Raw genomic sequence first — 25,195 nt, forward strand, 5'->3', positions numbered from 1 at the left:
CTGGAGAAAGTGGGAGGTGGGGATCAGTGCCTGGAGAAAGTGGGAGGTGGGGTTCAGTGTCCGCGGAAAGACAGGTGTGGATCACTGTTCAGAGAAAGGGAGGGCGATGGGGATCAGTGCCTGGAGAAAGAGAGAGATGAGGGTCAGTGCCCGGAGAAAGAGAGAGATGGGGATCACTATTCGGAGAGAGAGAGAGAGATGGAGATCAGTGCCTGGAGAAAGAGAGAGATGGGAACCAGTGACAGGAGAAAGAGAGAGATTGGAGTCACTGTTCGGAGAGAGAGAGAGATGGGGATCAGTGCCCAGAATGGGGAAAGAGAGAGAAAGAGGGTCACTGACTGGATAAAGCGAGAGAGAAAGGTCAGAGTCTGGAGGGAGGTGGGGAGAGAGAGAGAGAGAGAATCAGGAAATGAGGTCTATGGTCCGGAGTTGTCATGGAGTGAGGGTGAGGGTCAGAGAGGATGGGTCCAGAGAGGATAATTAATGAAGTTCAACATCTATTAAATAGCTAACTGAAATTTATGTGTGACTCCTGGTGACTTGGGTGTTGGATGAGTCTTTGGTTAGGAGAGACACTTTTGCCCTGTATCCCTGTAAAACACATATCTTCAGAGACGCGGAAGAATCACAATATGGGTGATATTTGGTTGGTGGTTTGCATGGATCAGGGACATGTTTGGTGATGGGTAAAGTCACAGTCATAGAGATGTTCAGCATGGAAACAGACCCATCAGTCCAACTTGTCCGTGCCGACCAGATATCCCAACCCAGTCTAGTCCCATCTGCCAGCACCTGGCCCATATCCTTCCAATCCCTTCTTATGCATGTAACCATCCAGATGCCTTTTAAATTTTGCCACTGTACTAGCCGCCACCACTTCCTCTGATGGCTCATTCCAAACACGTACCACCCTCTGCGTGGAAAAGTTGCACCTTAGGTCTCTTTTATATCTTTCTCCTCTCACCCTAAACCTATGCTCTCTAGTTCTGGACTCCCCCACCCCAGGGAAAAGACTTTGTCTATTTATCCTATCCATGCTCCTCTTGATTTTATAAACCTCTATGAGGTCACCCCTCAGCCTCCGACGCTCCAGGGATAACAGCCCCAGCCTGTTCAACCTCTCCCTGTAACTCAAATCCTCCAATCTTGGCAATATCCTTGCAAATCTTTTCTGAACTCTTTCAAGTTTCGCAACATCTTTCTGATAGGAAGAAGACTAGAATTGCACACAATATTCCAAAAGTGGCCTATCAATGTCCTGTACAACCACAACATGACCTCCCAACTCCTGTACTCAATACGCTGATCAATAAAGGAAAGCATACTAAACGCCTTCTTCACTATCCTATCTACCTGCGACTCCACTTTCAAGGAGCTATGAACCTGCACTCCAAGGTTTCTTTGTTCAGCAATACTCCCTAGGACCTTAACATTAAGAGTATAAGTCCTGCTAAGATTTGCTTTCCCAAAATGCAGCACCTCGCATTTATCTGAATTAAACTCCATCTGCCATTTCTCAGCCCATTGGCCCATCCGATAAAGATCTCGTTGTAATCTGAGGTAATTATCTTTGCTTTCCATTGGACCTCCAATTTTGGTGTCATCTGCAAACTTATTAAGTATGCCTCATATGTTCACATCCAAATTATTTAATTAAATGACAAAAAGTAGTGGATCCAGCACCGATCCTTGGGGTATTTCACTGGTCACGGGTCTCCAGTTTCAAAAACAACCCTCACCACCACCCTCTGTCTTCTACCTTTGAGCCAGTCCTGTATCCAAATGGCTAGTTCTCCCTGTGTTCCATGACATCTAACCTTGCTAACCAGTCTCCTTTGGCGATCCTTGTTGAACGCCTTACTGAAGTCCATACATCACATCTATCCCTCTGCTCTCATCAATCCTCTTTGTTACTTCTTCAAAAAACTCAATCAAGTTTGTGAGACATGCTTTCCCACACACAAAACCATGTTGACTATCCCTAATCAGTTCTTGTCTTTCCAAATACAGGTACATCCAGTCCTTCAGGATTCCCTCCAACAACTTGCTCACCACCGAGGTCAGGCTCACTGGTCTATAGTTTACTGGCTTGTCGTTACCACCCTTCTTTATTGGGGCACCACATTAGCCAACCTCCAGTCTTCTGGCACCCCACCTGTGACTATCAATGATGCAAATAGCAAGGGGCCCAGCAATCACTTCCCTAGCTCCCGACAGAGTTCTAGGGTACACCTGATCAGTTGCTGGGGATTTATCCACTTTTATATATTTCAAGATATCGAGCACTTCCTCCTCTGTAATATGGACATTTTTCAAGATATCACCATCTATTTCCCGACATTCTATACCTTCCATGTCCTTTTCTGAGAGAACAGCCCGGGAATTCCTAGAGGCATGGCACTCATCCACAGATTCAATCAAGAAGCACATCGACCTGGACCCAATATATTGGCCACTGCAGCGGACAGCTGGAACTGACAACCGGAAGCGGCAGGTACAAATCACTATAAATGCCGGAGGAAACATCACAGAAGCGCTTCACAGGAGGCTCTCAAGTATTGAGGATGTCACCTAGACAGGGGACGAAATGTCTGCAACACAAATTCCCAGCTCGGCGAACAGAACCACAACAACTCGTTTAGTATCTCCCCCATCTCCTGTGGCTCTACACAAAGGTCGCCTTGCTGATCTTTGAGGGGCCCTATTCACTCCCTAGTTACCCTTTTGTCCTTAATGTATTTGTAAAAACCCTTTGGATTCTCAATAATTCTATTTGCCAAAGCTATCTCATGTCCCTTTTTTGCCATTCTGATTTCCCTCTTAAGTATACTCTTACTGCCTTTATATGCTTCTAAGGATTCACTCTTTTTTTTTAAACTGTCCCTGGTTCATTTTCTTATTCTCTATAGTAAAGATAAGAACAAATAGAAGCCACCCAGCTATCATTAATCATGCTGTGCTTGCATTTCTGGAACACCTGGTGACTATTCTTGCTGAGGACATTTGAAATATCTGACCCATCAGAGAAAGTGGTGAAAATGTGTTGCTGGAAAAGCGCAGCAGGTCAGGCAGCATCCAAGGAACAGGAAATTCGATGTTTCAGGCATAAGCCCTTCATCAGGAATCCTGATGAAGGGCTTATGCCCGAAACGTCGAATTTCCTGTTCCTTGGATGCTGCCTGACCTGCTGCGCTTTTCCAGCAACACATTTTCAGCTCTGATCTCCAGCATCTGCAGACCTCACTTCCTCCATCAGAGAAAGTGCCTCACTCAGAAATTGTGCTGGTGTCACCCTTTATGGTTTCAGAGTTTGAGTATTATTACGAAATCAGCTCCATTCATTGTGAGTGAATTCCTCAAGTGCTGCCCTTGTGAAGCTGCAGGGCTGCCTCTTTATGATATATATCTCCATTCTAAATTATCCACTCGACGCAGTCATGTGCGTGGGACTGGATAGAGCTGGGATGAGTCACTTAACGTGAATTGGGTTCCTGATTCCAGATTTCAAAGGCCGGTTGATACTGCCCTGTGACCCACCTGTAAGTGTTACCCATTCTCAGGATCCTTCCACTCACTGTGTTCATATTGAACATGAAGCTTTTCTGATCTTAGTCTGTACATTCTTGTAGTCAATTTGCTCTCATTTCACAGAACATGTCCAGACAGGAACACTTCAGTCCCATCTCTCTGAGCTGGACTGGATCCCAGAGCTGCTAGTCTGATATCTGAGGTCTTGTAAAGACACTTTGGATTCACTTCCTGTCCAACTTTATCACTTGTAGAAGTGGCTAAGGTGCTGAAATCATCAGCTATTTTATTTTAAAATGTTACCAGATGGTCAGTCAGGATTACATCAGAGCCTTTGGGGTGGCATGGTGGCACAGTGGTTAGCACTGCTGCTTCACAGCGCCAGAGACCTGGGTTCAATTCCTGCCTCAGGCAACTATCTATGTGGAGTTTGCACATTCTCTCTGTGTCTGCGTGGGTTTCCTCCAGGTGCTCCAGTTTCCTCCCACAGTCCAAAGATGTGCAGGTTGGGTAAATTGGCCATGCTAAATTGCCTGTAGTGTTAGGCGAGGGGGTAAATGTAGGGGAATGGGTCTGGGTGGGTTGCTCTTTGGAGGGTCGGTGTGGACTTGTTGGGCTGAAGGGCCTGTTTCCACACTGTAAGTAATCTAATCTAATCTTTTAATGATTTATCCCGAAAGGAAAAGATGACATTGGTCTAATTGTTAGCCTTTGAAATGATCCTCCTGAACTCAAATTGATTTCCTCCTAACATTCTTTCTCCATGTCTCTCTCTTTCCTTCTTTCCCTACTCCATCTTGTCAACCCAACCATGGACCTGCTCAGCTCCGTGACTGCACTCTCTGATGTGGTTTATAAACCACCTGCAGGACTTGTCCCTCGCCTAACATGTTCCTTGCAGCCTGCAAGGAAATCACCATCTCCACTTATTCTTTACTCTTTCCTCACCCACCTCCATCTTCAGCATACAATCTAAGCTTTTTCTAGCTGCAGTCAGTTCTGAAGAAGGGTCACTGGCTCTGAAACATTCACTTTGTTTTCTCTCCACATATTCTACCAAACCAGCTGAGTTTCTCGAGCTATTTCCATTAAAGTCTGGTTCTAAACATTGTCAAAAGAGCTGAATTCCAGAAAGGAAGTGTGAGTCGTTGCCATTACATAAATATATTACAACTTAGAGAAAGCTCTCCATTGATTGAGCTAAAAAGCAAAAGAAATAGGAGTGGGCTATCCAACCATTTGAATCTGCTGCACCATTCATTCAGCTTCTTGTTGATCTGAATTTCCTGCTCCTTCATAATTATTGTAGATTAAAATGTCTCACTCAGGCTCCACTGCTCCTTGTGTAAAAGCATTCCAAAGTTTTCCATTCTTCTGAGAGAAGAAATTCTTCCCCTTCTCCATCTTAACGGCAGACAGCTCAGTTTTAAACTATTCACTTATTGTCAACTTTCCCATGAGGGGGATCTTCCTGCCAGCATCACTGCTGTCAAGTACTGTCAAGAACCCTAAGTAATTGAGCCAGATTGCCTCTCATTTTTTCTGAGCTCAAATTAGATTTTCAGGTACAATGATAATGTCCCTGCCTCTGGACCAGGAAGCCTAGGTATTGATCCCCACTGCTCCAGAGGTCTCTTATACTATGCCTGACCAAGTTCATTTAAAGTTATCTGTCAAAGTGGTATAAAAAAAGTGGTGTCTAATTTTCTCAGGTTGTGAATGGTCTTTGGCATGTTCACAACAGTATCATAATGCCCACCCTGAGGAGCACCTGTAGCATTGTTCATGGGCTGAGATGATTAGGAAAACAGAACATTGGCATTTATTGCAAGGGGGAATGGAGCATAACAATAGGGTGGGTTTCACCACAGCTATATTTGATATTGGTGAAGCCATACCGAAATGCTACCTATGATTTGGTCTTCTTATACTTACATTGAAAAATCTTCAGCATTTGGAGGAAAGTCCTATTTGTCCACTCTATCTATCCATACAGTGCCAGAGACCCGGGTTCAGTTCCCACCTCAGGCGACTGACTGTGTGGAGTTTGCACATTCTCCCTATGTCTGCGTGGGTTTCCTCCAGTTTCCTCCCACAGTCCAAAAATGTGCAGGTTAGGTGAATTGGCCACGCTAAATTGCCCGTAGTGTTAGGTGCAGGGATAAATGTAGGGGAATGGGTCTGGGTGGGTTGGTGTGGACTTGTTGGGCCGAAGGGCCTGTTTCCACACTGTAATTAATCTAATCTAATCATATTTAGCTGATAAACTCATCATTCTGGTCTCCCTATTATAGAAAGGACGTTGTTAAGCTTGAAAGGGTTAGGAAAAGTTTGGAAGGATGTTGCTGAGATTGGAGGACTTGAGCTTAGGGGAGAGGCTGAATATGCCGAGTTGGGAGTTTTTGTTGTCAACGTTTCGTCCCTTTTCTAGGTGACATCTTCAGTGCTTGGGAGCCTCCTGTGAAGCACTTCTGTGCTGATTCTTCCGGCATTTATAGTGGTTTGAATCTGCCGCTTCCGACAGCAAGAGGCTGAATAGGCTGGCGCTTTTTTTCCTGGAGCATCGAAGGCTGAGGGATGACCTTGTACAGGTTTATAAAATTATGAGAGGCATGGATAGGATGAATAGCCAAGGTCTTTTCCTCAGGGTAGGAGAGTCCAAAACTGGAGGGTATGAGGGGAAAATCTTAAAAGGGACCTAAGGGGCAACCGATTCATGCAGAGAGTGATGCATGTGAGGAACAAGCTGGCAGAGGAAGTGGTAGAGGCTGGCACAATTACATCATTTAAACAGCTTTTGGATGGTTACTTGAATAGGATGGTCTTAGAGGGATGTGGACCAAATACTGGCAAATGGGATTCGATCAGATCTAGTCGACGTGAACAAGTGGTACCAAAGGAGTTGTTTCAGTGCTGTATAACTCCATAAATCACCTGTTTTCTGAATCAATTATCAATTTACATGTAAAGGGGCATCGAGAGAAGGAGAATTGGCATGAACTAATCAAAACGGAGTTGGAGGACAAATAAGGAATTCTGCTCCTTTGTGGTGCGTTGTTCGCCCGTCACTATTTGTTTACCAAACAGTGAAATCAATCCTACAATTTGATTGTAAAATCTCTCACAATATTACATTCTTACTTAATACCAGAATGTAAGAGAACAAAGACCGTGAGTGGGATTCCGTTGAGACATCTTACCATTGAGATTTTGAGTTCTGTATTTTGCATAATAAATGATTACCATTGATCAAATCACAAGACTTTCAATACTGCAGGCAATACAGTTTTTGGGTGTATCAACGTTTGCTGGGGACGCGGGGGGGGAGGATATGGCAGAGGCGGCTCTGGTTGTTGGGGGAAGGTAATGTGTGGGCACCGCCAGCACCGGAAGAGGCTGTTGTCAGGACCACGGGCGAGGGAGTCGTCTTGAGAACGGACAATTGTAACGGGGAAAGGAGAGAAAGACGGAGGGCGAGTGTCTGAAGGAAAGGCCGAGACAGCAAAGGTCGAAGGGGTGATGCTCCCCAGTAAGTACCGAGCTCGGCTGCTCGGCAACCCGGTGAGTACCACACAGTAACCATGGAAACGGAGCGCGACGCTTAGCGGGTTCAGGACGAGCCCAGGTTTCAGGTCAGAGGTCAGCGCTGAGGGAGCGCCGCACGGTCGGAGGGTCGGTGCTGAGGGAGCGCCGCACGGTCGGAGGGTCGGTGCTGAGGGAGCGCCGCACTGTCGGAGGGTCGGTGCTGAGGGAGCGCCGCACGGTCGGAGGGTCAGCGCTGAGGGAGCGCCGCACTGTCGGAGGGTCGGCGCTGAGGGAGTAGACACTGGGAGAGGGTTAGTGCTGAGGGAGCGCCGCACTGTCGGAGGGTCGGTGCTGAGGGAGTGCCGCACTGTCGGAGGGTCGGTGCTGAGGGAGTGCCGCACTGTCGGAGGGTCGGTGCTGAGGGAGTGCCGCACTGTCGGAGGGTCGGTGCTGAGGGAGTGCCGCACTGTCGGAGGGTCGGTGCTGAGGGAGTGCCGCACTGTCGGAGGGTCGGTGCTGAGGGAGTGCCGCACTGTCGGAGGGTTGGTGCTGAGGGAGTGCCGCACTGTCGGAGGGTCGGTGCTGAGGGAGTGCCGCACTGTCGGAGGGTCGGTGCTGAGGGAGTGGGCACTGTCGGAGGGTCAGTGCTGAGGGAGTAGACACTGGGAGAGGGTCGGTGCTGAGGGAGCGCCGCACTGTCGGAGGGTCGGTGCTGAGGGAGCGCCGCACTGTCGGAGGGTCGGTGCTGAGGGAGCGCCGCACTGTCGGAGGGTCGGTGCTGAGGGAGCGCCGCACTGTCGGAGGGTCGGTGCTGAGGGAGCGCCGCACTGTCGGAGGGTCGGTGCTGAGGGAGCGCCGCACTGTCGGAGGGTCGGTGCTGAGGGAGCGCCGCACTGTCGGAGGGTCGGTGCTGAGGGAGCGCCGCACTGTCGGAGGGTCGGTGCTGAGGGAGCGCCGCACTGTCGGAGGGTCGGCGCTGAGGGAGCGCCGCACGGTCGGAGGGTCGGCGCTGAGGGAGCGCCGCACGGTCGGAGGGTCGGTGCTGAGGGAGTGCTGTTTTGAGAAATGTCGATTATCCGAATTTCGGATTATTAGAACAAAATCGCAAGGCCCCAATGCTTGGATAAACTGTGTTATCTGGCATTCGATTATCTGAACATTCGATAAGGTTCGAATAATCAAAGTTCCTTTGTACATTGACAGATGGTAACCTTCGGTTGAGACTCCAAACCATGCAGTTACCTCGTCAAAGTTGGAAGTAACAGAGATTAATAAATTTGTGAGGGCAAAACTGGCAGATGGAGTTCAAGATGGAAAATCACAGGTCATCTGCTTTGGACTTTGAGCTACGTGAGAGAAATGAACCAAGAGAATTTTGCATGTACTGTTGTCTGGTGGAAGTCTGGTACTCAGCCTCAAATTATCAGTGAATACTCACCAATAAGTATATTTGTCCATCAAGGAAATTCCCTCTCACTGCTTAGGGATTCTGTGGATCCTTATATGCCTGAAAGACTTGATCCTAGAGCTACATTTCTATCCAATGTTTTGCAGGTGTTTCTCGAAGATGGAAGTCATCCTTCGCTTGACACCATTGGCATTCCTTTTCCATACTAATTCTTGCTAGTGGGTGTTCTTGAAGAATTGTGCCCCTTCCCATAAGAGTTTCCTCCAAGTTGGTTTCCTTTTGAGCAAGAGTCTCCCATGTGTTGACAACATTGATTTCTTAGGAGAATCATTGGAGGAGTCTTTGAAACACTTCCTTTATCCTCCTGTCATTCGAATGCCTTCCTTGAATGGGATAAGATACCGGCCACTGCAGCGGACAGCAAGAACTGACTACCGGAAGCAGCAGAGACAAGCCATTATAAAAGCCGGAGGAAACATCACAGAAGTGCTTCCCAGGAGGCTCCCAAGCACTGAGGATGTCACCTAGAAAGGGGACGAACGTTTGCAACACAAACTCCCAGCTCGGCGAACAGAACCACAACAACGAGCACCCGAGCTACAAATCTTCTCCCAAACTTTGAAGAAGATTTGCTTTGGCAGTTAGAACTCGAGCATCAAAAGCATGTGCTGGCCCAACAGAATTGGATGATCATGGCCTTGATGGTGGTACTGTTAGCAAGTTAAAGGATAGTGATGTTAGTATACCTGTCTTCTCAGCTGATGCAGAGAATCTATCTCAAATTGTGTTGGCGGTACTTTTCAAGGGTTTTGATGTGGGGTCTATATGTAGTCCAAGTTTTTGAGACACATAGAAGAGTTGGAAGAATGATTGTCTCACTCACAAGGTTCTTAGTGTCAACACAGAAGTCACAGTCATCAAAGACTTTCATCCTTGGGCTTCTGAAGGTGGGGATTCAACATCACATCCAAAGTCCGGCTTAAGTGAGTGGTAGCTTTCTAGGTAAAGGAAACGTTCCATATTTGGCAGGATTTCTTCGTTGACCTTAATGGAGAGATGGACTGGAAGTTGACCTGGATGGGTTTGTAAATATTTGTCATCTTGAGGCTGAGGCCAGTTCTCCTATATGCTCCTGTGAAGGCATTAAGCAAGGCTTGAAGATTCTGTTCTGAGAGAGCAGAGATGATATTGTCATCCACATACTGAAGTTTCACAAGTGAGATCAGTGTTGAATTTCAACTGATTGAGATTGGCTACAGGATGAGCAGAAAGCTTTTCAATGTCCATGCCACTGGGATGCTTGGAAGAACAAGGTAAAGAATGGTGTCAATGAAGATGGAGGAAAAGATGGGGTGATAAGCCACCCCTGCATGACCCTTGTCATGACCCCAAAAGGATCCTGTCATATTTCAGTTGGTGGGGATTGTCACTGATAACTTTTCGTGGAGGAGATGAAAGATGTTGATAAAATTTGCTCGACAACCGGTCTGACTGAGTCAAAAGTCTTGGAGATGGTGTAGAGTGACATTTCTCTAGGAGTTGCTGAACAGTGAAAATCATGTCTATAGTTCCACAGTTTGGTTGGAAGCCACGCTTGCTTTCAGGAAGAGTGTTGTCAATGATCTGGGAAAAAGCACTGACCGAGGATTTGGGCAGCAATATTCCAATGATGGAGAGCAGGGAGATTCCTTGGTAGTTCCCATTTTGTTTTCTTCCTTGAAGACATTGGTGATGGTAGCATGTCTGAGATTGGCATAGATTTCTTCTTTTGTCCCACATTTTTCAGGAACAGTTGATGGAGATAGTGGGTGATTTTTGCTCCTCCAACTTTGAAAATCTGTACTGGAATGCAGTCTACTCCTGCAGCTTTTCTGTTCTTCATGTATCTGATGGCAGTTTCAACTTCTGCTACACTAGGTGGGAGTCCAAGAAAATCTTTGATGGGGAAGTAAGGGATTTCTTCAAACGTATGCTCAGTGATGATTGTGTCATGGTTTGCGAGTTCTTTTGAAGTATTGTCTCCATTGAAGGATGATGCTTTTTCTGTCTCTCAAAAGGGTTCCATTCTTGTTCTGCACCAGTTTTGGGTCTGTATATTGCCTTGGTGTCACTGAAGAAGCACTGGGTGTCATACTTATCAGCAATGAGTTCCTTAGTTTTCCCACTCCACCATTTGGTTCTTGATTTCCATAGTTCTTCTTTATTACTACTCCATTGCTGTTTGAATTGTCGTCTTTGCCTCATGGTGATATTGCTTTTCCAGCCATGGAAAAGCTTTCCGTTTCCTGTCAGTGAGGTCTTGGATGAGTGGTCATTCTCATCAAACCAGTTTTGGTGTTTCCCAGTCTTGTACGTTTCCTTCACAGCATGATGGGATGCCTGTCTTCAGCTCTTTCCAGATTTACTCCACTCCATTAAAATACATGCTTTGCTGATCTCTGCAGGTGTTCCTCAGGATAGTGTTTTAGGCTCGACCATCTTCAACAGTTTCATTTGATGAACGTCCCTACATAATAAAATTAGACTTGAGAAAAGTCATGATGGTTGCAGAATGATCATCAAAATTCACAAATGAAACCTGGACAATATCCAGGCTTGAGCTCGAATCCCTACTGTGCAGAAAGAGGCCATAGATTCTGCACTGACTCTGAAGAACATTCCTCCCAGATTCACCATGTTCTTTACCGCATCTCTGTTCATTTGTATGTACCAACCAACATCCTGTTACCATCTTCCATCTTGGGACATCATAAGACATAGGAGTGGAAGTAAGGCCATTCAGCCCATCAAGTCTGCTCCGCCCTTTAATCATAGCTGATGGGCATTTCAACTCTACTTACCCGCACTCTCCCAGTAGCCCTTAATGCCTTGCAAGATCAAGAATTTATCAATCTTTGCCTTGAAGACATTTAACATCCCGATCTCCACTGTGCTCTGTGGCAATGAATTTCTTTGGGATGAATCTCTATGCTGTGTCCTCAGTTACACCCAGAAACTCCTGCCATTGTAGCTCTACTGCCTTCACCGCTAGGCTGTGCTTCCAGTCGATTTTCATCAGTTCCTCTCTCATGCCCCTGTAAATACCTTTACTTAACTGTCACACCATTACATCCGATTTTGCATTCTCTCTTTCAAACTGTAGACCGAACTCTATCAAATTATGATTGCTGCCTCCTAAGTGTTCCTTTACTTTAAGCTGTTTTATAATGTCTGGCTCATTATGTAGCAGTAAGACCCCCCTTGTGGGGTCTATCACAACCTGTTCCAAAAAGCATTCCATGAATTCCCTTTCTTTTGATCCACCTGCAACATAATTCACCCAGTACACCTGCATATTCAAGTCTCCCATAATCACCGGGACCGTGCCTTTCTGACATGCCCTATCTATTTCCTGGTACATCTTGTGTCCCTGGTCCTGACCACTGTTAGGAGGTCTGTACATAACTTTTTTTGCCTTTGTGGTTCCTCAACTCCACCCACTTAGACTCCACATCCTCTGATCCTATGTCATTCAGTGCCATAGATTTAATTTCATTCTTAACTAACAATCCCCCTCTGCCCACCTCCCTGTCTTTTCGATAAGTTGTAAATCCTTGGATATTTAACTGTCAGTCTTGAACCCCCTGCAACTACATCTCTGTGATGCTACCACATCATAATCATTCACGATGATTTGTGCTGTTAATTCATCTACTTTGTTACAAATACTATGAGCATTCAGGTAAAGTGCCTTAATGCTAACTTTCTTGACTTAATGATTTCCAACATCTCTTGTAATATGTCCTAAATTATCGTTCCTTTTTTGCTTTGTTCCTAGTCTGTCTTGAACTTAAACCCTGCACACATGCTAACCTGCTGCTTATCTTTCTACTTGACTCCATACTCGCTGTCGCTTTCCCCTTCCCTTCCCCCGACTCAAGTTTAAAGTCCAAGTGACCACCCTATTTATCCTTTTCGCTAGAACACTGGTTCCAGATCGGTTCTGGTGGAGGCCATCCCATCGGTACAGATCACCCCCGTTCGAAAGCTGATGCCAATATCCCATGAAATGGAATCCCTCTTTCCCACATCAATCTCTTAGCCACATGTTTACTTCCCTAATTTTCTTATCCCCATGCCAATTAGCATGTCACTCGGGCAGTAATTCAGAGATTATGACCCTCGATGTCCTGCATCCTGGCACCGGGCAGGCAACACACCATGTGGGACTCCCAATCTGGCTCACAAAAGATACTATCTGTCCCCCTAATTATAGAATCCCCTATAATAACGACTTGTCTTTTTGCTCCCCCCATCTTGAATGGCCTTCTGCACCATGGTGCCGTGGTCAGCTGGCTCATCCTATCCACAGCCCTTTACCTCATCCAGGGAGCAGAAATCTCATACTTGTTGGATAAAGTCAAGGGCTGAGGCTCCTCCACTCCTGAATCAGAACCTCCTTACCTGCCTCACGTGATGAACTGTCCCTGGAATGTATTTCATTTCTGGACTTGACATCATTTGTTGTGGCTGTAGAAGTTGATTCAGAGTGGCCATCCCATTCAGAGCTGGCACAGACGCAAAGCATTGCCTGAGATTTACTTATGTCTTTTTCTTCTGGCAGGCTCTCTTTCCTGCCATCTGGCCATTTTGTCCTCTGCTTGTCTCCAAGAACATTGATTCCACCTAGAATTTCCCTTCTGCTGACTCTGATCTTGGCAAGCATCAGGTCTTCCATACAAAGTTCTTGCATTGCAGGTGAGGTCAATTAATTTCTCTCCAGTAGCAAGCTAGACGTAGAACATATTTTTTATGATGAAGCCATCATCCATCCTGTTCACATGACCCAATCAACAGCGTCACTACCAGCTGAAGAGGACAAGAATGCTGGGAATTCCTGTATGCTGCTGTACTTTCATATTTGGTACTCTTTGGCTAGAAGATGCCCATTATTCGTCTTGATAATGTTTCCCTTGTCTGTGTGGTTCTAGAACCAGGGGACACTGTCTCAGAATAAGTAGTAGGCTAATGGGGATGCAAATAAGGAGAAGGGGGCTTCTCCCTGAAAAAGAGGAGACCACATCAGGAGCAATCGATCATGTTGGTTGAAGTGCAGGTGAACCTCTGCCAGATCTGGAAGGATTAGGTAGTTGGTTAGCTCGCTAAGCTGCTAGGTTATCATGCAGATGTTTTGAAAAAAAGAACACCAGCAAGGACTATTTTATAAACGGTGAGAAAATTCATAAAGCCAAAGTACAAAGGGATCTGGGAGTGTGAGTACAGGATTCTCTAAAGGTTGACTTACATGTTGAGTCCATGGTTAAGAAAGCAAATGTAATGTTGTCATTTATTTCAGGAGGGTTAGAATGTAAAAGCAGTGAAGTGCTGCTAAGACTTTATAAAGCTCTGATTAGGCCCCATTTTGAAAACTGTCTAGTTTTGAGTCCCACACCTCAGGAAGAATAGACTGGCACTGGAGTATGTACAGCGGAGATTCACTTGGATGATCCCTGGAATGGTAGGCTTAACATACGATGAATGGCTGAGGATCTTAGGATTGTATTTGTTAGAGCTCAGAAGGTTGAGGGGAGATCTAATAGAAACTTACAAGATAATACAAGGCTTAGAAAGGGTGGATGCTGGGAAATTGTTTCCATCCGGCGGGGATACTAGGACTCGTGGGCACAGCCTTAGAATTAGAGGGGGTCAATTTAGAATGGAAGTGAGGAGACATGTCTTCAGTCAGAGAATGGTGGGCCTGTGGAATTCACTGCCATGGAGCGCAGTGGAGGCCGGGATGTTAAATGTCTTCAAGGCAGAGATTGATACATTCTCAATCTCACAAAGAATTAAGGGATGGGGGAAGAGTGCAGGTAAGTGGTGTTAAAATGCCCTTCAGCCATGATTAAATGGTGGAGTGGACTTAAAGGGCCACTCCTATTTCTTATGGCCTTACCCTGCTGGTAACATCACCAGTGCGACTTCTGAGAAGTGCTGTTGTTTTGTTGGCTTTGATTTTATATGGTCTAGTCTGTCAGGGATGAATGCCAATTCCGGGTCTTCTCTGGAGCGGTTTGTAGACTGAGTTTGTGTGTTTGTTGATGGCCTTTTTGGTTGAAACCAGGCTTTCAAGAACTCTCTGGCGTGTCTCTGGTTGATTTGTCCTAGAATGGTTACTTTGTCATAGTTGAATTGATGGCCCTCTTGGTCTGTGTGCCTGGACATGAGGGAGAGTGGACCATGTAGTTTAGTTGTCACTTGGTGTTTTTGAAGTGGGATGGCTAGTTTTCTTCCTGTTTGTCTGATGTAGTGCTTGTTACAGTTGTTGCAAGGGATTTTGTGTGCCATGTTGGTCCTACATGTTGTGGGTATGAGATCTTTAGTCCTGGTAATTAGTTGTAGTATGGCTGTTGGTTGGTATACTATCACAATACCCAGTGGTTGTAACAGCCTGGTAGTTAATTCTGATATGTTCTTCACACAGGGTAGGGTGGTAGATACAGTGCTACCTTGGCATTGTTTGTTGGACAGATATCGGCGGGCGAAGCTGGTGGAGTATCTATTGTTAGCAGAGACTTTGTGGAAGTGTTTTTCTTGATCCTTGTGCAGTTCTGTTGTGTTGCAGTGTGTCACGGCTCTTTTGAATACTGTCCTGACACAGCTTCATTTATGGTTGGGGTGGCTGCTATTGTAGTTCAGGATCTGGTCTGGGTGGGTTTCCTGTATACTTTTGGTTGTGAATCCTCTGTTCTACCTTGACATCTAGAGATGGGAGTTTGTTGTTGTTGTCTTCAACCCTGGTAAACGTGATGCCGGCGAGTGTACTGTTAATGAGGTGGTAAATCTCCTCCAGTCTTGTATGTTTGATGACAAATGATCAGGGGAAGAGCTGTGTTTTCAAGACTTTGCATGACTGCTTCTGCTATTAGTCCTGAGGAGGAAGAGCCCATCGGTGTGCTGTTGACTTGTTGAAATGAAGACAAAGTGGGTGGTGAGGCATAAGTCTAGTAGCTTGAGCATGTTGTTTCTGCTGATGGAGTTGCTAGGAGTCATTGTCACTTGACAATTGTTTTCTTGACTAGTGATATGTCAGTAGAGGTGAAAATGGAGTGCCGTGACATCCAATGAAACTACAATTTCACCCTCATTAATTTTAGTGTTCGTGAGGCTGTTGAGGAATTCTTGGGTCGAATGAATGGGGTGGGTTGACCACTGACAAGGTGTTTCAGACTTTGTTGCAATTCCTTGGCCAGTTTGTGCGTTGGTGTGCCTGGTAACGAGATTTTGGGTTTGAGTTTATGTACTTTCAGGAGTTTGTAAAAGTGGGGGGTGTTGCAGCCTCCTGGTATCATTCTGAGGTAGTCAGTTTTGGTTATCTGTCCCATTTGTTTCAATTTGTTCAGCGGTGTATGTAATCATATTGACTATTGGGTCAGTCTCCATCTGTTGGTAGGTGTTGATATTGTCCAGCAGTGTCTCAGTGTATTCTTGTCTGTTCATTATAATGGTCATACACCTTTGCCGCCTTTTTTATGTCCTCCTTGAGTCCTTTTAATGCTTTCCTTTCTGGTGCACTGAGGGTGTTTCTCTGGGTTAGTGTGGGGTCTATGGTTTGTCAGATTGTCTGCTGTGTCTCCTCTAAGTTAGTTGGTGTTGCTTCAAGGGCAGCCAGGAAGTCAGTTCTGTCAGTGTCTTCATGATTGTAATTGAGTCGCATGTTAGCATAGCTTTCCCCATGACATTGAGCATTCTTTTAGATAGATGCCTTATCCATGTGCCTGGTTTGTCTTTTGTTGTTGGTTTGTGTCAGTTTAGCCAATTTCTCAAGCAGTGTAAGTCTCTTCCTGGTTCTGGTTTTATGTTGGACAACAGTGATGGCTTTCTCCAGAGTCTTAGTCCATTGTTCATTGGTTGAGTTCAGGTACTGTGATTTTTGGTGCGCAACTTCCTGTGCATATTATTGAAAGTGGCTGTGAGCATCATTAATCATGACCCTTCTAGGGTAACCATTCTAGGACAACTCAACCAAAGGTATGCCAGAGAGTTCTAGGAAGCCTGCTTTTCAACCAAAAAGGCTATCAACAAACACGTAGACTAAGTGTACGAACCACTACAGAGAAGACCCAGAAGTGACACTCACCTCAACAAACTGGACCACACAATAACCAGGCGGGACTGAATAACACAGAAGTCGCACTGATGATCTTACCAGCATGCTAATGAAACATCTGCATGATAATCCAGCAGCCCCACGAGCTAACCAACAACGTCATCCACAATCTGAGCTACAGATCTTCACGAAAACCTTTAAATCTGGAAGGATTGTTTGGAGCCTTGGATGGAGATGAGAGGGGAGGTGTTTGGGGCAGGTGTTGCACCTCTTGTGCTTTCTGGGAAAGGTACCATGTGTGGTGGAGAAGCAGGTGGGGAATGTAGGGTTAATGAGGGAGTTGTGGAGTGAATGGTCCCTCCAGAGAACTGATGAGTGGAAGTGGGGTAGAGTGGTGGGGTCTGATTGTAGGTGGTGGAAATGTCAGAGGATGATGTGTTGGATTTGGAGGTTAGTGGGATCCTTACTGTCTCAGTTTTTGAGTATGTTCAAAATTGAGATTAATAGACTTGTATATGTTGAAAATATCAGAACATGTATGAATAGTGCAGGAAGGTAATGTTGAAGTAGAAATTCTGCAGTGATTTCATGGAATGGTGGAACAGGATCTCCGGGTTGAAAGGCCTCTTATGCTTCTATTTCAATATTCTTATACCTGCTACCCACTGAGCTTTGTATTTTCAGTTAGTTCGCTGTTGGACCATACTTGATTTATTTTTGTCAATGCTGCGACTATCATTTCAATCTGATGCTGATTTCAACATCAACGGTCTATAGCTGTTTATTGTTGATCCAGGATATACAAAGTTGTTGATTTCTGCATTGAGGATGTTGGTGGAACATGGAACCTGTACATCCTGCCTGTACCTTCGGTCTTTCTGAAGCTGATCGTCTGATATACTTGTATGCCTTGGAAAACTGACCAGCAAGCTGTTGCATGTGAACTTCAGTCTGGGATGCCAATGTGATATCATCAATAAGCAGTAATTTTAGGACATTACACACTTTGGTTGTGGTGCACAGCCATGTCAAGTTGAAAAGTTTGCTGCCAACTCTGGCACATAGACACACTCATTTGAGTTGTCAAAAGTATATATTAGAAGAATTGAGAAAAATATGCCAAACAGAGTACGTATCTAAATGCAGATTTCTCCAGCTTTCTCATTTCCCCTCCCCCCACCTTTTCTCAGTCCCAACCCTCAGACTCAGCACCGCCTTCTTGACCTGCAATCTTCTTCCCGACCTCTCCTCCCTCACCCCATCTCCGGCCTATCATCCTCACCTTAACCTCCTTCCACTTATCATATTCCCAATGCCCCTCCCCCAAGTCCCTCCTCCCTACCTTTTATCTTAGCCTGCTTGGCACACCCTCCTCATTCCTGAAGAAGGGCTTATGCCCGAAATGTTGATTGTCCTGTTTCTTTGATGCTGCCTGACCTGCTGCGCTTTTCCAGCAACACATTTTTAAGCTCTCATCTCCAGCATCTGCAGTCCTCACTTTCTCCAAACAGAATACGTGCCAGGATGTAGCCTCTGAACTTGCTGCTGATCTTCACAGCATCTGAAGTTGATGTATTGTTCTGTGCATGTTTCTCATGCAGAAAATAAAATACCCAGGAATCCAGATAGACTGCCAATTTTTCAGTGCAGGGCCACAATTTTTCAGAGGTTTACTGCTCTCATTTATAGTGAGAGTTCTTATAGTGTTTTGATCCCAGCTGTTGGCAGTTGTGGAAGCAGAGCAAAATCTGGCTCATTTTATTTTAGCAATTTTTTTATTCTTGTGGTAAGTCACAAAGAATATTCACAAGAGGCTGTCGATGTACTTTTAACAAAAGACCATAAACAATTTGTACATAAAAAGAAAAAGCAAGGTAACTCTGTTATATCATGCAAAAAATGTTTGAAATGGTTTGATGACGAATATTAAAAGTAAAGATTCAACCTTTTATCCTAAACAACAACCTTTATAGATGCTCTGACTTCAGTAAAGGTCTCCATGTTAAATTTCTTATTTAGCCAGAATAGCTGTAATCTGTTTCTTGTTAACAAATTCATGCACTCGCTTGATGCTGTTAACTTTATTTAATTTTTCTTTCTGAAACCCTTGAACAACTGGTAGCATATGCCACTTATTATTGAACATTGGTTCCTGATAAGCATGTCTTCCACTGATTTCTGCTTTTGGAATTTTCTTCTAAGCAATTTAAGGTTACTTTCCCATACCTGATTGTTTTGGAGTCTGCTACTAACAGCACTTCTATTACAGATCCTTTCTCTGAACAAGTCTGTACAGTATCCCTCCTTCTGCATGATTCTGATTTTGTTACTGGACTCCTGTTGGTAGACAACAGAAATGTTTTTCTACTGTTGTTTTAAGTGCAGTGAACTGTTCACAGCAAGGGTTTAAACATCTCATGAAAATGTGTGAATGATGCACTCTGAACTCAATGTTTGAAATGTGTCTTCCTCATAACACAAAGCATAGAAATATAAATCAAACTTAAAGCTATACACCATTCTTCCACATTAAACAATAATAATATAGAATCTTAACCACACTATTCTGGGAATACTGTCCACTTTCTCCATGATAAAGGTTTGTAGGTATGAATTGGGAGCAGGAGTAGGCCATTCAGCTACTTTAGTCCTGCTCCACATTCAATACGAAAATACCCGATCTGATTGCAATTTCAAATCTACATTCCTGCCTACCTTTGATAACTTTCAATCCCTTTGTTTTATAAGAATCTGTTGATCTTGGCCTTGAAAATTTTCAAGGACCCAGCTTTTCAGGGACATTGTTCCAAAGGTTTACAATCCTCTGAGAAAACATTTTACCTCATCTCTGTTTTAAATGGGTGACCCTTGATATTTTAGTGTGCGACTTCGACAGAAACATAGAAATAATGCAGTAAAAAGGAGGACATTTGACACATCTTGTCCATGTCAATCCAAAGACATCTAGATGCCTTTTCTAATCCCATCTTTTTGCAGAGGGCTCATAGTCCTGTAGCTTACAGTACTTAAGGTGCTGATCCAAGTACTTTTTGAAGGAGGTTAAAATCTCTGCCTCCACTACCAAATCAGGCAGCGAATTCCAGACACCTACCACTTTTGTTGTAAAAAGGTTTTTCATCACGTCCCTTCTAATCCTTCAGTGACTGAGTTTGAATCTTTGACTTCTGGTTTTTGAGCTCTCTGAACCAAGGAAACTGATTCCTCCTGTCGACCCTATCTCTCCCCCTCACAGTTTTGTATATCTCAATCATGTTTTCCTTCAGTCTTCTCTGTTCCAAGGAAGACAATCCTACCTTCTCCAATCTCTACTCTTGGCTACAATCTCCAGCCCTAGCAACATTTTAGTAAATTGTCTCTGCAGTCTGTCCAGAGTAATTTTGTCCTTTTTGTAATGTAGTGACCAGACTGCACACACTACTCCAGTTGTGGCCTTGCAGTATCTTATACCGTTTCATTATATTCCTACTTCTATATTCTATACTTTGATCAATGAAGCATTCCATATGCCTGCTTTATGACTTATCTACCAGTACTGCTAGCTTAAGATTTTTTGCTTCATGTACTTCTCAGTATATTCCTTGTTAATATGTATTCCCTTTTACCGTTTGACCTGCCTAAATGCATTCCCTGACACTTATCAGAGTCGAACTACATTTGCTAGTTTCCCACTCCACCAATCCATCTGTATCATTTTGGAGCTTACAGCTAAACTCTGTTATCCACTACATGGCTAATGTTTATGTCATCTGCAAGTTTCTCAATTGTGCCTGTTATAGAGTTGTAGAGATGGACGACACTGAAACAGATGCTCCAACTCGTCCATGTCGACCAGATATCCCAATCCAATCTAGTTCCACCTGCCAGCACCTGGTCCATATTCCTCCAAAACCTTCCTATTCATATACCCGTCTAGATGGCTTTTAAAAGTTGCAATTGTACCAACCTGCACCACTTCCATTGGCAGCTCATTCCATAAACATTTCACCCTCTACGTGAAACATTTGCCCCTTACGTCTCTTTTTTATCTTTCCCCTCTCACCCTAAACCTATGCAGTTTAGTTCTGGACTCCTCCACCCCAGAGGAGAGACTTTGTCTATTTATCCTATCCATACCCCTCATGATTTTATAAACCTCCATAAAGTCACCCCTCAGCCTCCAACGCTCCAGGGAAAACAGCCCTAGCCTATTTAACCTCTCTCTATAGCTCACATCCTCCAACACTGGCAATATCCTTGTAAATCTTTTCTGAACCCTTTCAAGTTTCGCAACATCTTTCCGATAGGAAGGAGACCAGAATTGCACACAATATTCCAACAGTGGCCTAACAATGTCCTGTACAGCTGCAACATGACCTCTCAACTTCTGTACTCAATACTCTGACCAATAAAGGAAAGCATACCAAACACCTTCTTCACTGTCCTATCTACTTGTGACTCCACTTTCAAGGAGCTATGAATGTGCACTTCAAGGTCTCTTTGTTCAGCAACACTTCTTAGGACTTAACATTAAGTGTAGAAGTCCTGCTAAGATTTGCTTTCCAAAAATGCAGCACCTTGCATTTATCTAAATTGATAAATTTTTATGGCTAGGGTTAACTCTGGTTTCCAAATTTTTGCCTAGTTGATTTAAAATCCATGTAGACAATATTCACTGCATTATCCTCAATCATCCTTGTCAGTTCCTCAAATAATTCATCCAAATATTTAAGGCAAGGCCCTCTCTTAACAAAGGCATGCTGACTATCTCTGATTCGCCTTTCCAAGTCAGAAGTTAGCCAGTTTGTCAGGATTAATTCTAACAATTTATCCACCACCAAAGTAAGACTATCGGGCATATAATTATTTGGCATTTTCTTTGTACCATTTTTAAACAACAGAACCACTGCATTCCTCCAGTCCTCTGACACCTCACCTTTTATCTAGTGAAGATTGAAAAATAATCCTCAGACAATTTGTTATTTCCTGCCTGACCATCTGCCAAATCTTGAGAAAAAATCCATCTAGCTGTGGCAACAAACACTTTCAAGAATTTCAATTCTTCTAACACTTCCTCTCTGGTATTGATCATTTTGTCCAATATTTCACACTGACGTTTTTTGGATTACTGTGTCCACATTGTCCCTTTCCTTTGTGAATATGAAGATGAAAAATTCTTTTAAAATTCTTCCCATATCCTCTGCATATTACACAAGTTCCCTTCTTCATCTTTGATAGGTCCCACTGTTTCCTCTACTGTCCTTTTGATTTTTATGTATTGGTAGTAAATCTTTGGGTTTTCCTTTATGTTGCTTGAAAATATTTTTTCCTACCTTCTCTTTGATGCACGTTTTTAAAAACTTGATCCATGTACTTTCAATACACCTCTAGGCTATCTGCAGTTTTGAGGTTTTTTGTGACTATCATAAGCTTTCTCTTGCTGTTCAATCTTCCCCTATTTTTTACCCTAGTTCTAGATTTTCCATCAGAGGAAGCATCCTATTTGCATCTACCTAGTCAAGATTTCTCAGGATTTTATATGTTTCAGTCAAATAAACTCTTACTCCATTGAGCTCCAGCAGTACCAGCCAAGCCTGTCCAAACCTTCTTCACAAGCCAATCTTTTCTGAATTTCCACTGATGCGTTTATGTCCTTCCATACATGAAGTCATCAAAATCATCTACGGTAGTCCTGATATGGTCTCACATATAACTGTGAAACATAACCTTTTGCATTAATTTCCTTTTGCAATAGACAATAGCATTTTATTAGCTTTCCTAATTACTGTACAGATATAATATCTTTGTGATTCACGCACGAGGATTTCCCTTTGAACCTCAGAGCGCTGCAGTCTTTCGCCATTTAGATTATATGTTTTCTTTCTGCCAAAAGGGACACATTCACATTTTCAAATTTACAATGGCACTGGGAACTTCTTCATTGATGTTCTCCATAATTTAGAAATTGAGAGAGTGCACGTAGTTTTCTGTCTACTTGACACAAAACAACCAATGTTCTAAAAACAAATGTTTTAATCTTTACCATGTTGCTATCCATGGGACTTTGTGTGCAGACCCATTGCCATGTCTCCTAAATTATAATGACCACAAGAGAATAAGATAATGTGAATATATACATGCAAGTTTTTCCCATTATGTGAAATCATTGAAAGCAGTTTTTTTTAAACCAGTTGACCATTGGCAGCAAAGTGATAATGTTTGATTCATGGTTTGTACTTGCTGCTCCTTTTGGATCCCAGTGTTGACTTTTTGGGCACTTTTTCATTCCTAACTTTCTTTGGAAGGGTGGTCAATACCAATTTATTTTTGCTAATAATTAAAATTGTTTGTTACAATACTTCTCAGTAATCAGTTTATTATGTACTGCATTCATGTATGAGTCCGGGGAGAGATGACCAGTTTTGATGGGCTTTTGTAAGTCCAGCATCAATCAGTATTTGCCAAGATTTTAACTGTTGCCCTTTTGATGTGAGATTATGTTTTGAATATTTTCCAATGATCCTAATTTAGATGTTGGATGAGCACAGAAATCAAACTTGTGCCCACACCTCCCCCTCACCTCCCTCCAAGGCCTCAATGAATCCTTCTATATCAGTCACAAATTCACCTGCACCTCTACACACATCATTTACTGTATCCACTGCACCCGCTGTGATCTCCTCTACATGGGGGAGACAGGCCGCCTACTTGCGGAACGTTTCAGGGAACACCACTGGGACACCTGCACCAACCAACCCAACCACCCCGTAGCTGAACACTTTAGCTCCTCCTCCCACGCCGCTAATGACATGCAGATCCTTGGCCTCCTCCATCGCCAGACCCTGGCCACACGACGTCTGGAGGAAGAGCACCTCATCTTCCGGTCTAGGAACCCTCCAACCACACGGGATGAATGTAGGTTTCTCCAGCTTCCTCATTCTCCACCCCACCCCCCCACCTTGTCTCAGTCCCACCCTTGGACTCAGCACCGCCCTCTTGACCTGCAATCTTCTTCCCGATCTCTCCGCCCCCACCCCCTCTTTGGCCTATCACCCTCCCCCTCAACTCCTTCCACCTATCGTATTCCCAGTGCCCCTCCCCCAAATTCCCTCCCCCCTACCTTTTATCTCAGCCCGCTTGGCACACCAGCCTCATTCCTGAAGAAGGGCTTATGTCCGAAACATCAATTCTCCTGCTCCTCGGATGCTGCCTGACCTGTGTTTTTCCAGCACCACATTTTTCAACTCTGGTACTCCAGCATCTGCGGTCCTCACTTTCTCCTACAAGAGAAATTGATACTTAGGTAAATTATTGAGGGTACTAGCTTTTGTGAAGACAGTGTTTGTCAGGAGCTTTGGGGAAACAAAAAGGAGATGCAAAGCATTCAGTTTTTAAAAATGTTTTAGTAATGTGGGAATGTGATTTTTCATATATGTTACAACAGTACCACAAGGATTCTCTTTGAGCCTTGGCAAAATATTGTTTAATTTGCCAGTACTTGCGCGTTTAAGTGTAACTGTTCACATATTTACAATGATAATTAAACTCTGGTTACACTGCCCTTCATTATTACATTACTGTAATGTCATTATTTTGCTTGCAGATAAATACTTGCAGTCTTCAGTTAACCGTGCAAGCTTCAACAGTCGGGGACCGATTATCCCAGAAGCAGCAGGTAAATAGATGTTTGTCAATGGGTGACTGATGGGTTACAGGAATTATGTTAAAGAACCTTGAGCTTTTTGATATTGTTAATGCACCCATATAATTGGATCAATATCTGTTTAAATATATATTCCTTTTGTTTTTGTGATCTGGGTTTGAATTGCACTTAGACAGGTTGTTGCAATTTCCTCACTGATGATTGAAACATTCCAAAGTTATACCAGCTTGCACAGTGTCTGGACAAAAGGTAGCATGCTATCTGAACAGATCCGAATGAGCGCAGCACTAAGCGCAGGTCAAAATTTTGTAATCCTGCCATTTCTGGGGCAGGGAAGAGAACATAGAACATAGAAAGATACAGCGCAGTACAGGCCCTTCGGCCCTCGATGTTGCGCCGACCGAATCCTACCTAACCTACACTAGCCCAATAACTTCCAAATGCCTATCCAATGCCCGCTTAAATGACCATAAAGAAGGAGAGTTCACCACTGCTACTGGCAGGGCATTCCATGAACTCACAACCCGCTGTGTAAAGAATCTACCCCTAACATCTGTCCTATACCTACCACCCCTTAATTTAAAGCTGTGTCCCCTAGTAACACCTGACTCCATTAGCGGTAAAAGGTTCTCAGTGTCTAAACCCCTAATCATCTTATACACCTCTATCAAATCTCCCCTAAACCTTCTCTTCTCCAATGAGAACAGCCCCAAGTGCCTCAGCCTTTCCTCATAAGATTTTCCTACCATTCCAGGCAACATCCTGGTAAACCTCCTCTGCACTCGTTCCAATGCCTCCACATCCTTCCTATAGTATGGCGACCAAAACTGCACACAATACTCCAGATGAGGCCGCACCAGAGTCTTATACAGTTGCAACATGACCTCAGGACTCCGGAACTCAATTCCTCTACCAATAAAGCCCAGTACACCATATGCCTTCCTCACAGCACTATTTACCTGGGTGGCAACTTTCAGAGATCTGT

General features: G+C 44.1%; 1 protein-coding gene across 2 annotated transcripts in view; it reads left to right on the forward strand.

The window, feature by feature from the left end:
- The first annotated feature begins 6,940 nt into the window (after positions 1 to 6,940).
- The window catches only part of LOC132834679 (leucine-rich repeat-containing protein 49), a 258,355-nt gene continuing 240,100 nt past the window's right edge, over positions 6,941 to 25,195 (forward strand). For both annotated transcript variants that reach the window (XM_060853632.1, XM_060853633.1), the window contains exons 1-2: positions 6,941 to 7,089; positions 24,151 to 24,222. In XM_060853632.1, the coding sequence (XP_060709615.1) occupies positions 7,048 to 7,089; positions 24,151 to 24,222 (114 nt within the window). In that variant the 5' untranslated portion in view covers positions 6,941 to 7,047. The remainder of the gene's footprint in view (positions 7,090 to 24,150; positions 24,223 to 25,195) is intronic.

The sequence above is a fragment of the Hemiscyllium ocellatum genome, chromosome 42, assembly GCF_020745735.1.
Source record: "Hemiscyllium ocellatum isolate sHemOce1 chromosome 42, sHemOce1.pat.X.cur, whole genome shotgun sequence".
Lineage (NCBI taxonomy): Eukaryota > Metazoa > Chordata > Chondrichthyes > Orectolobiformes > Hemiscylliidae > Hemiscyllium > Hemiscyllium ocellatum.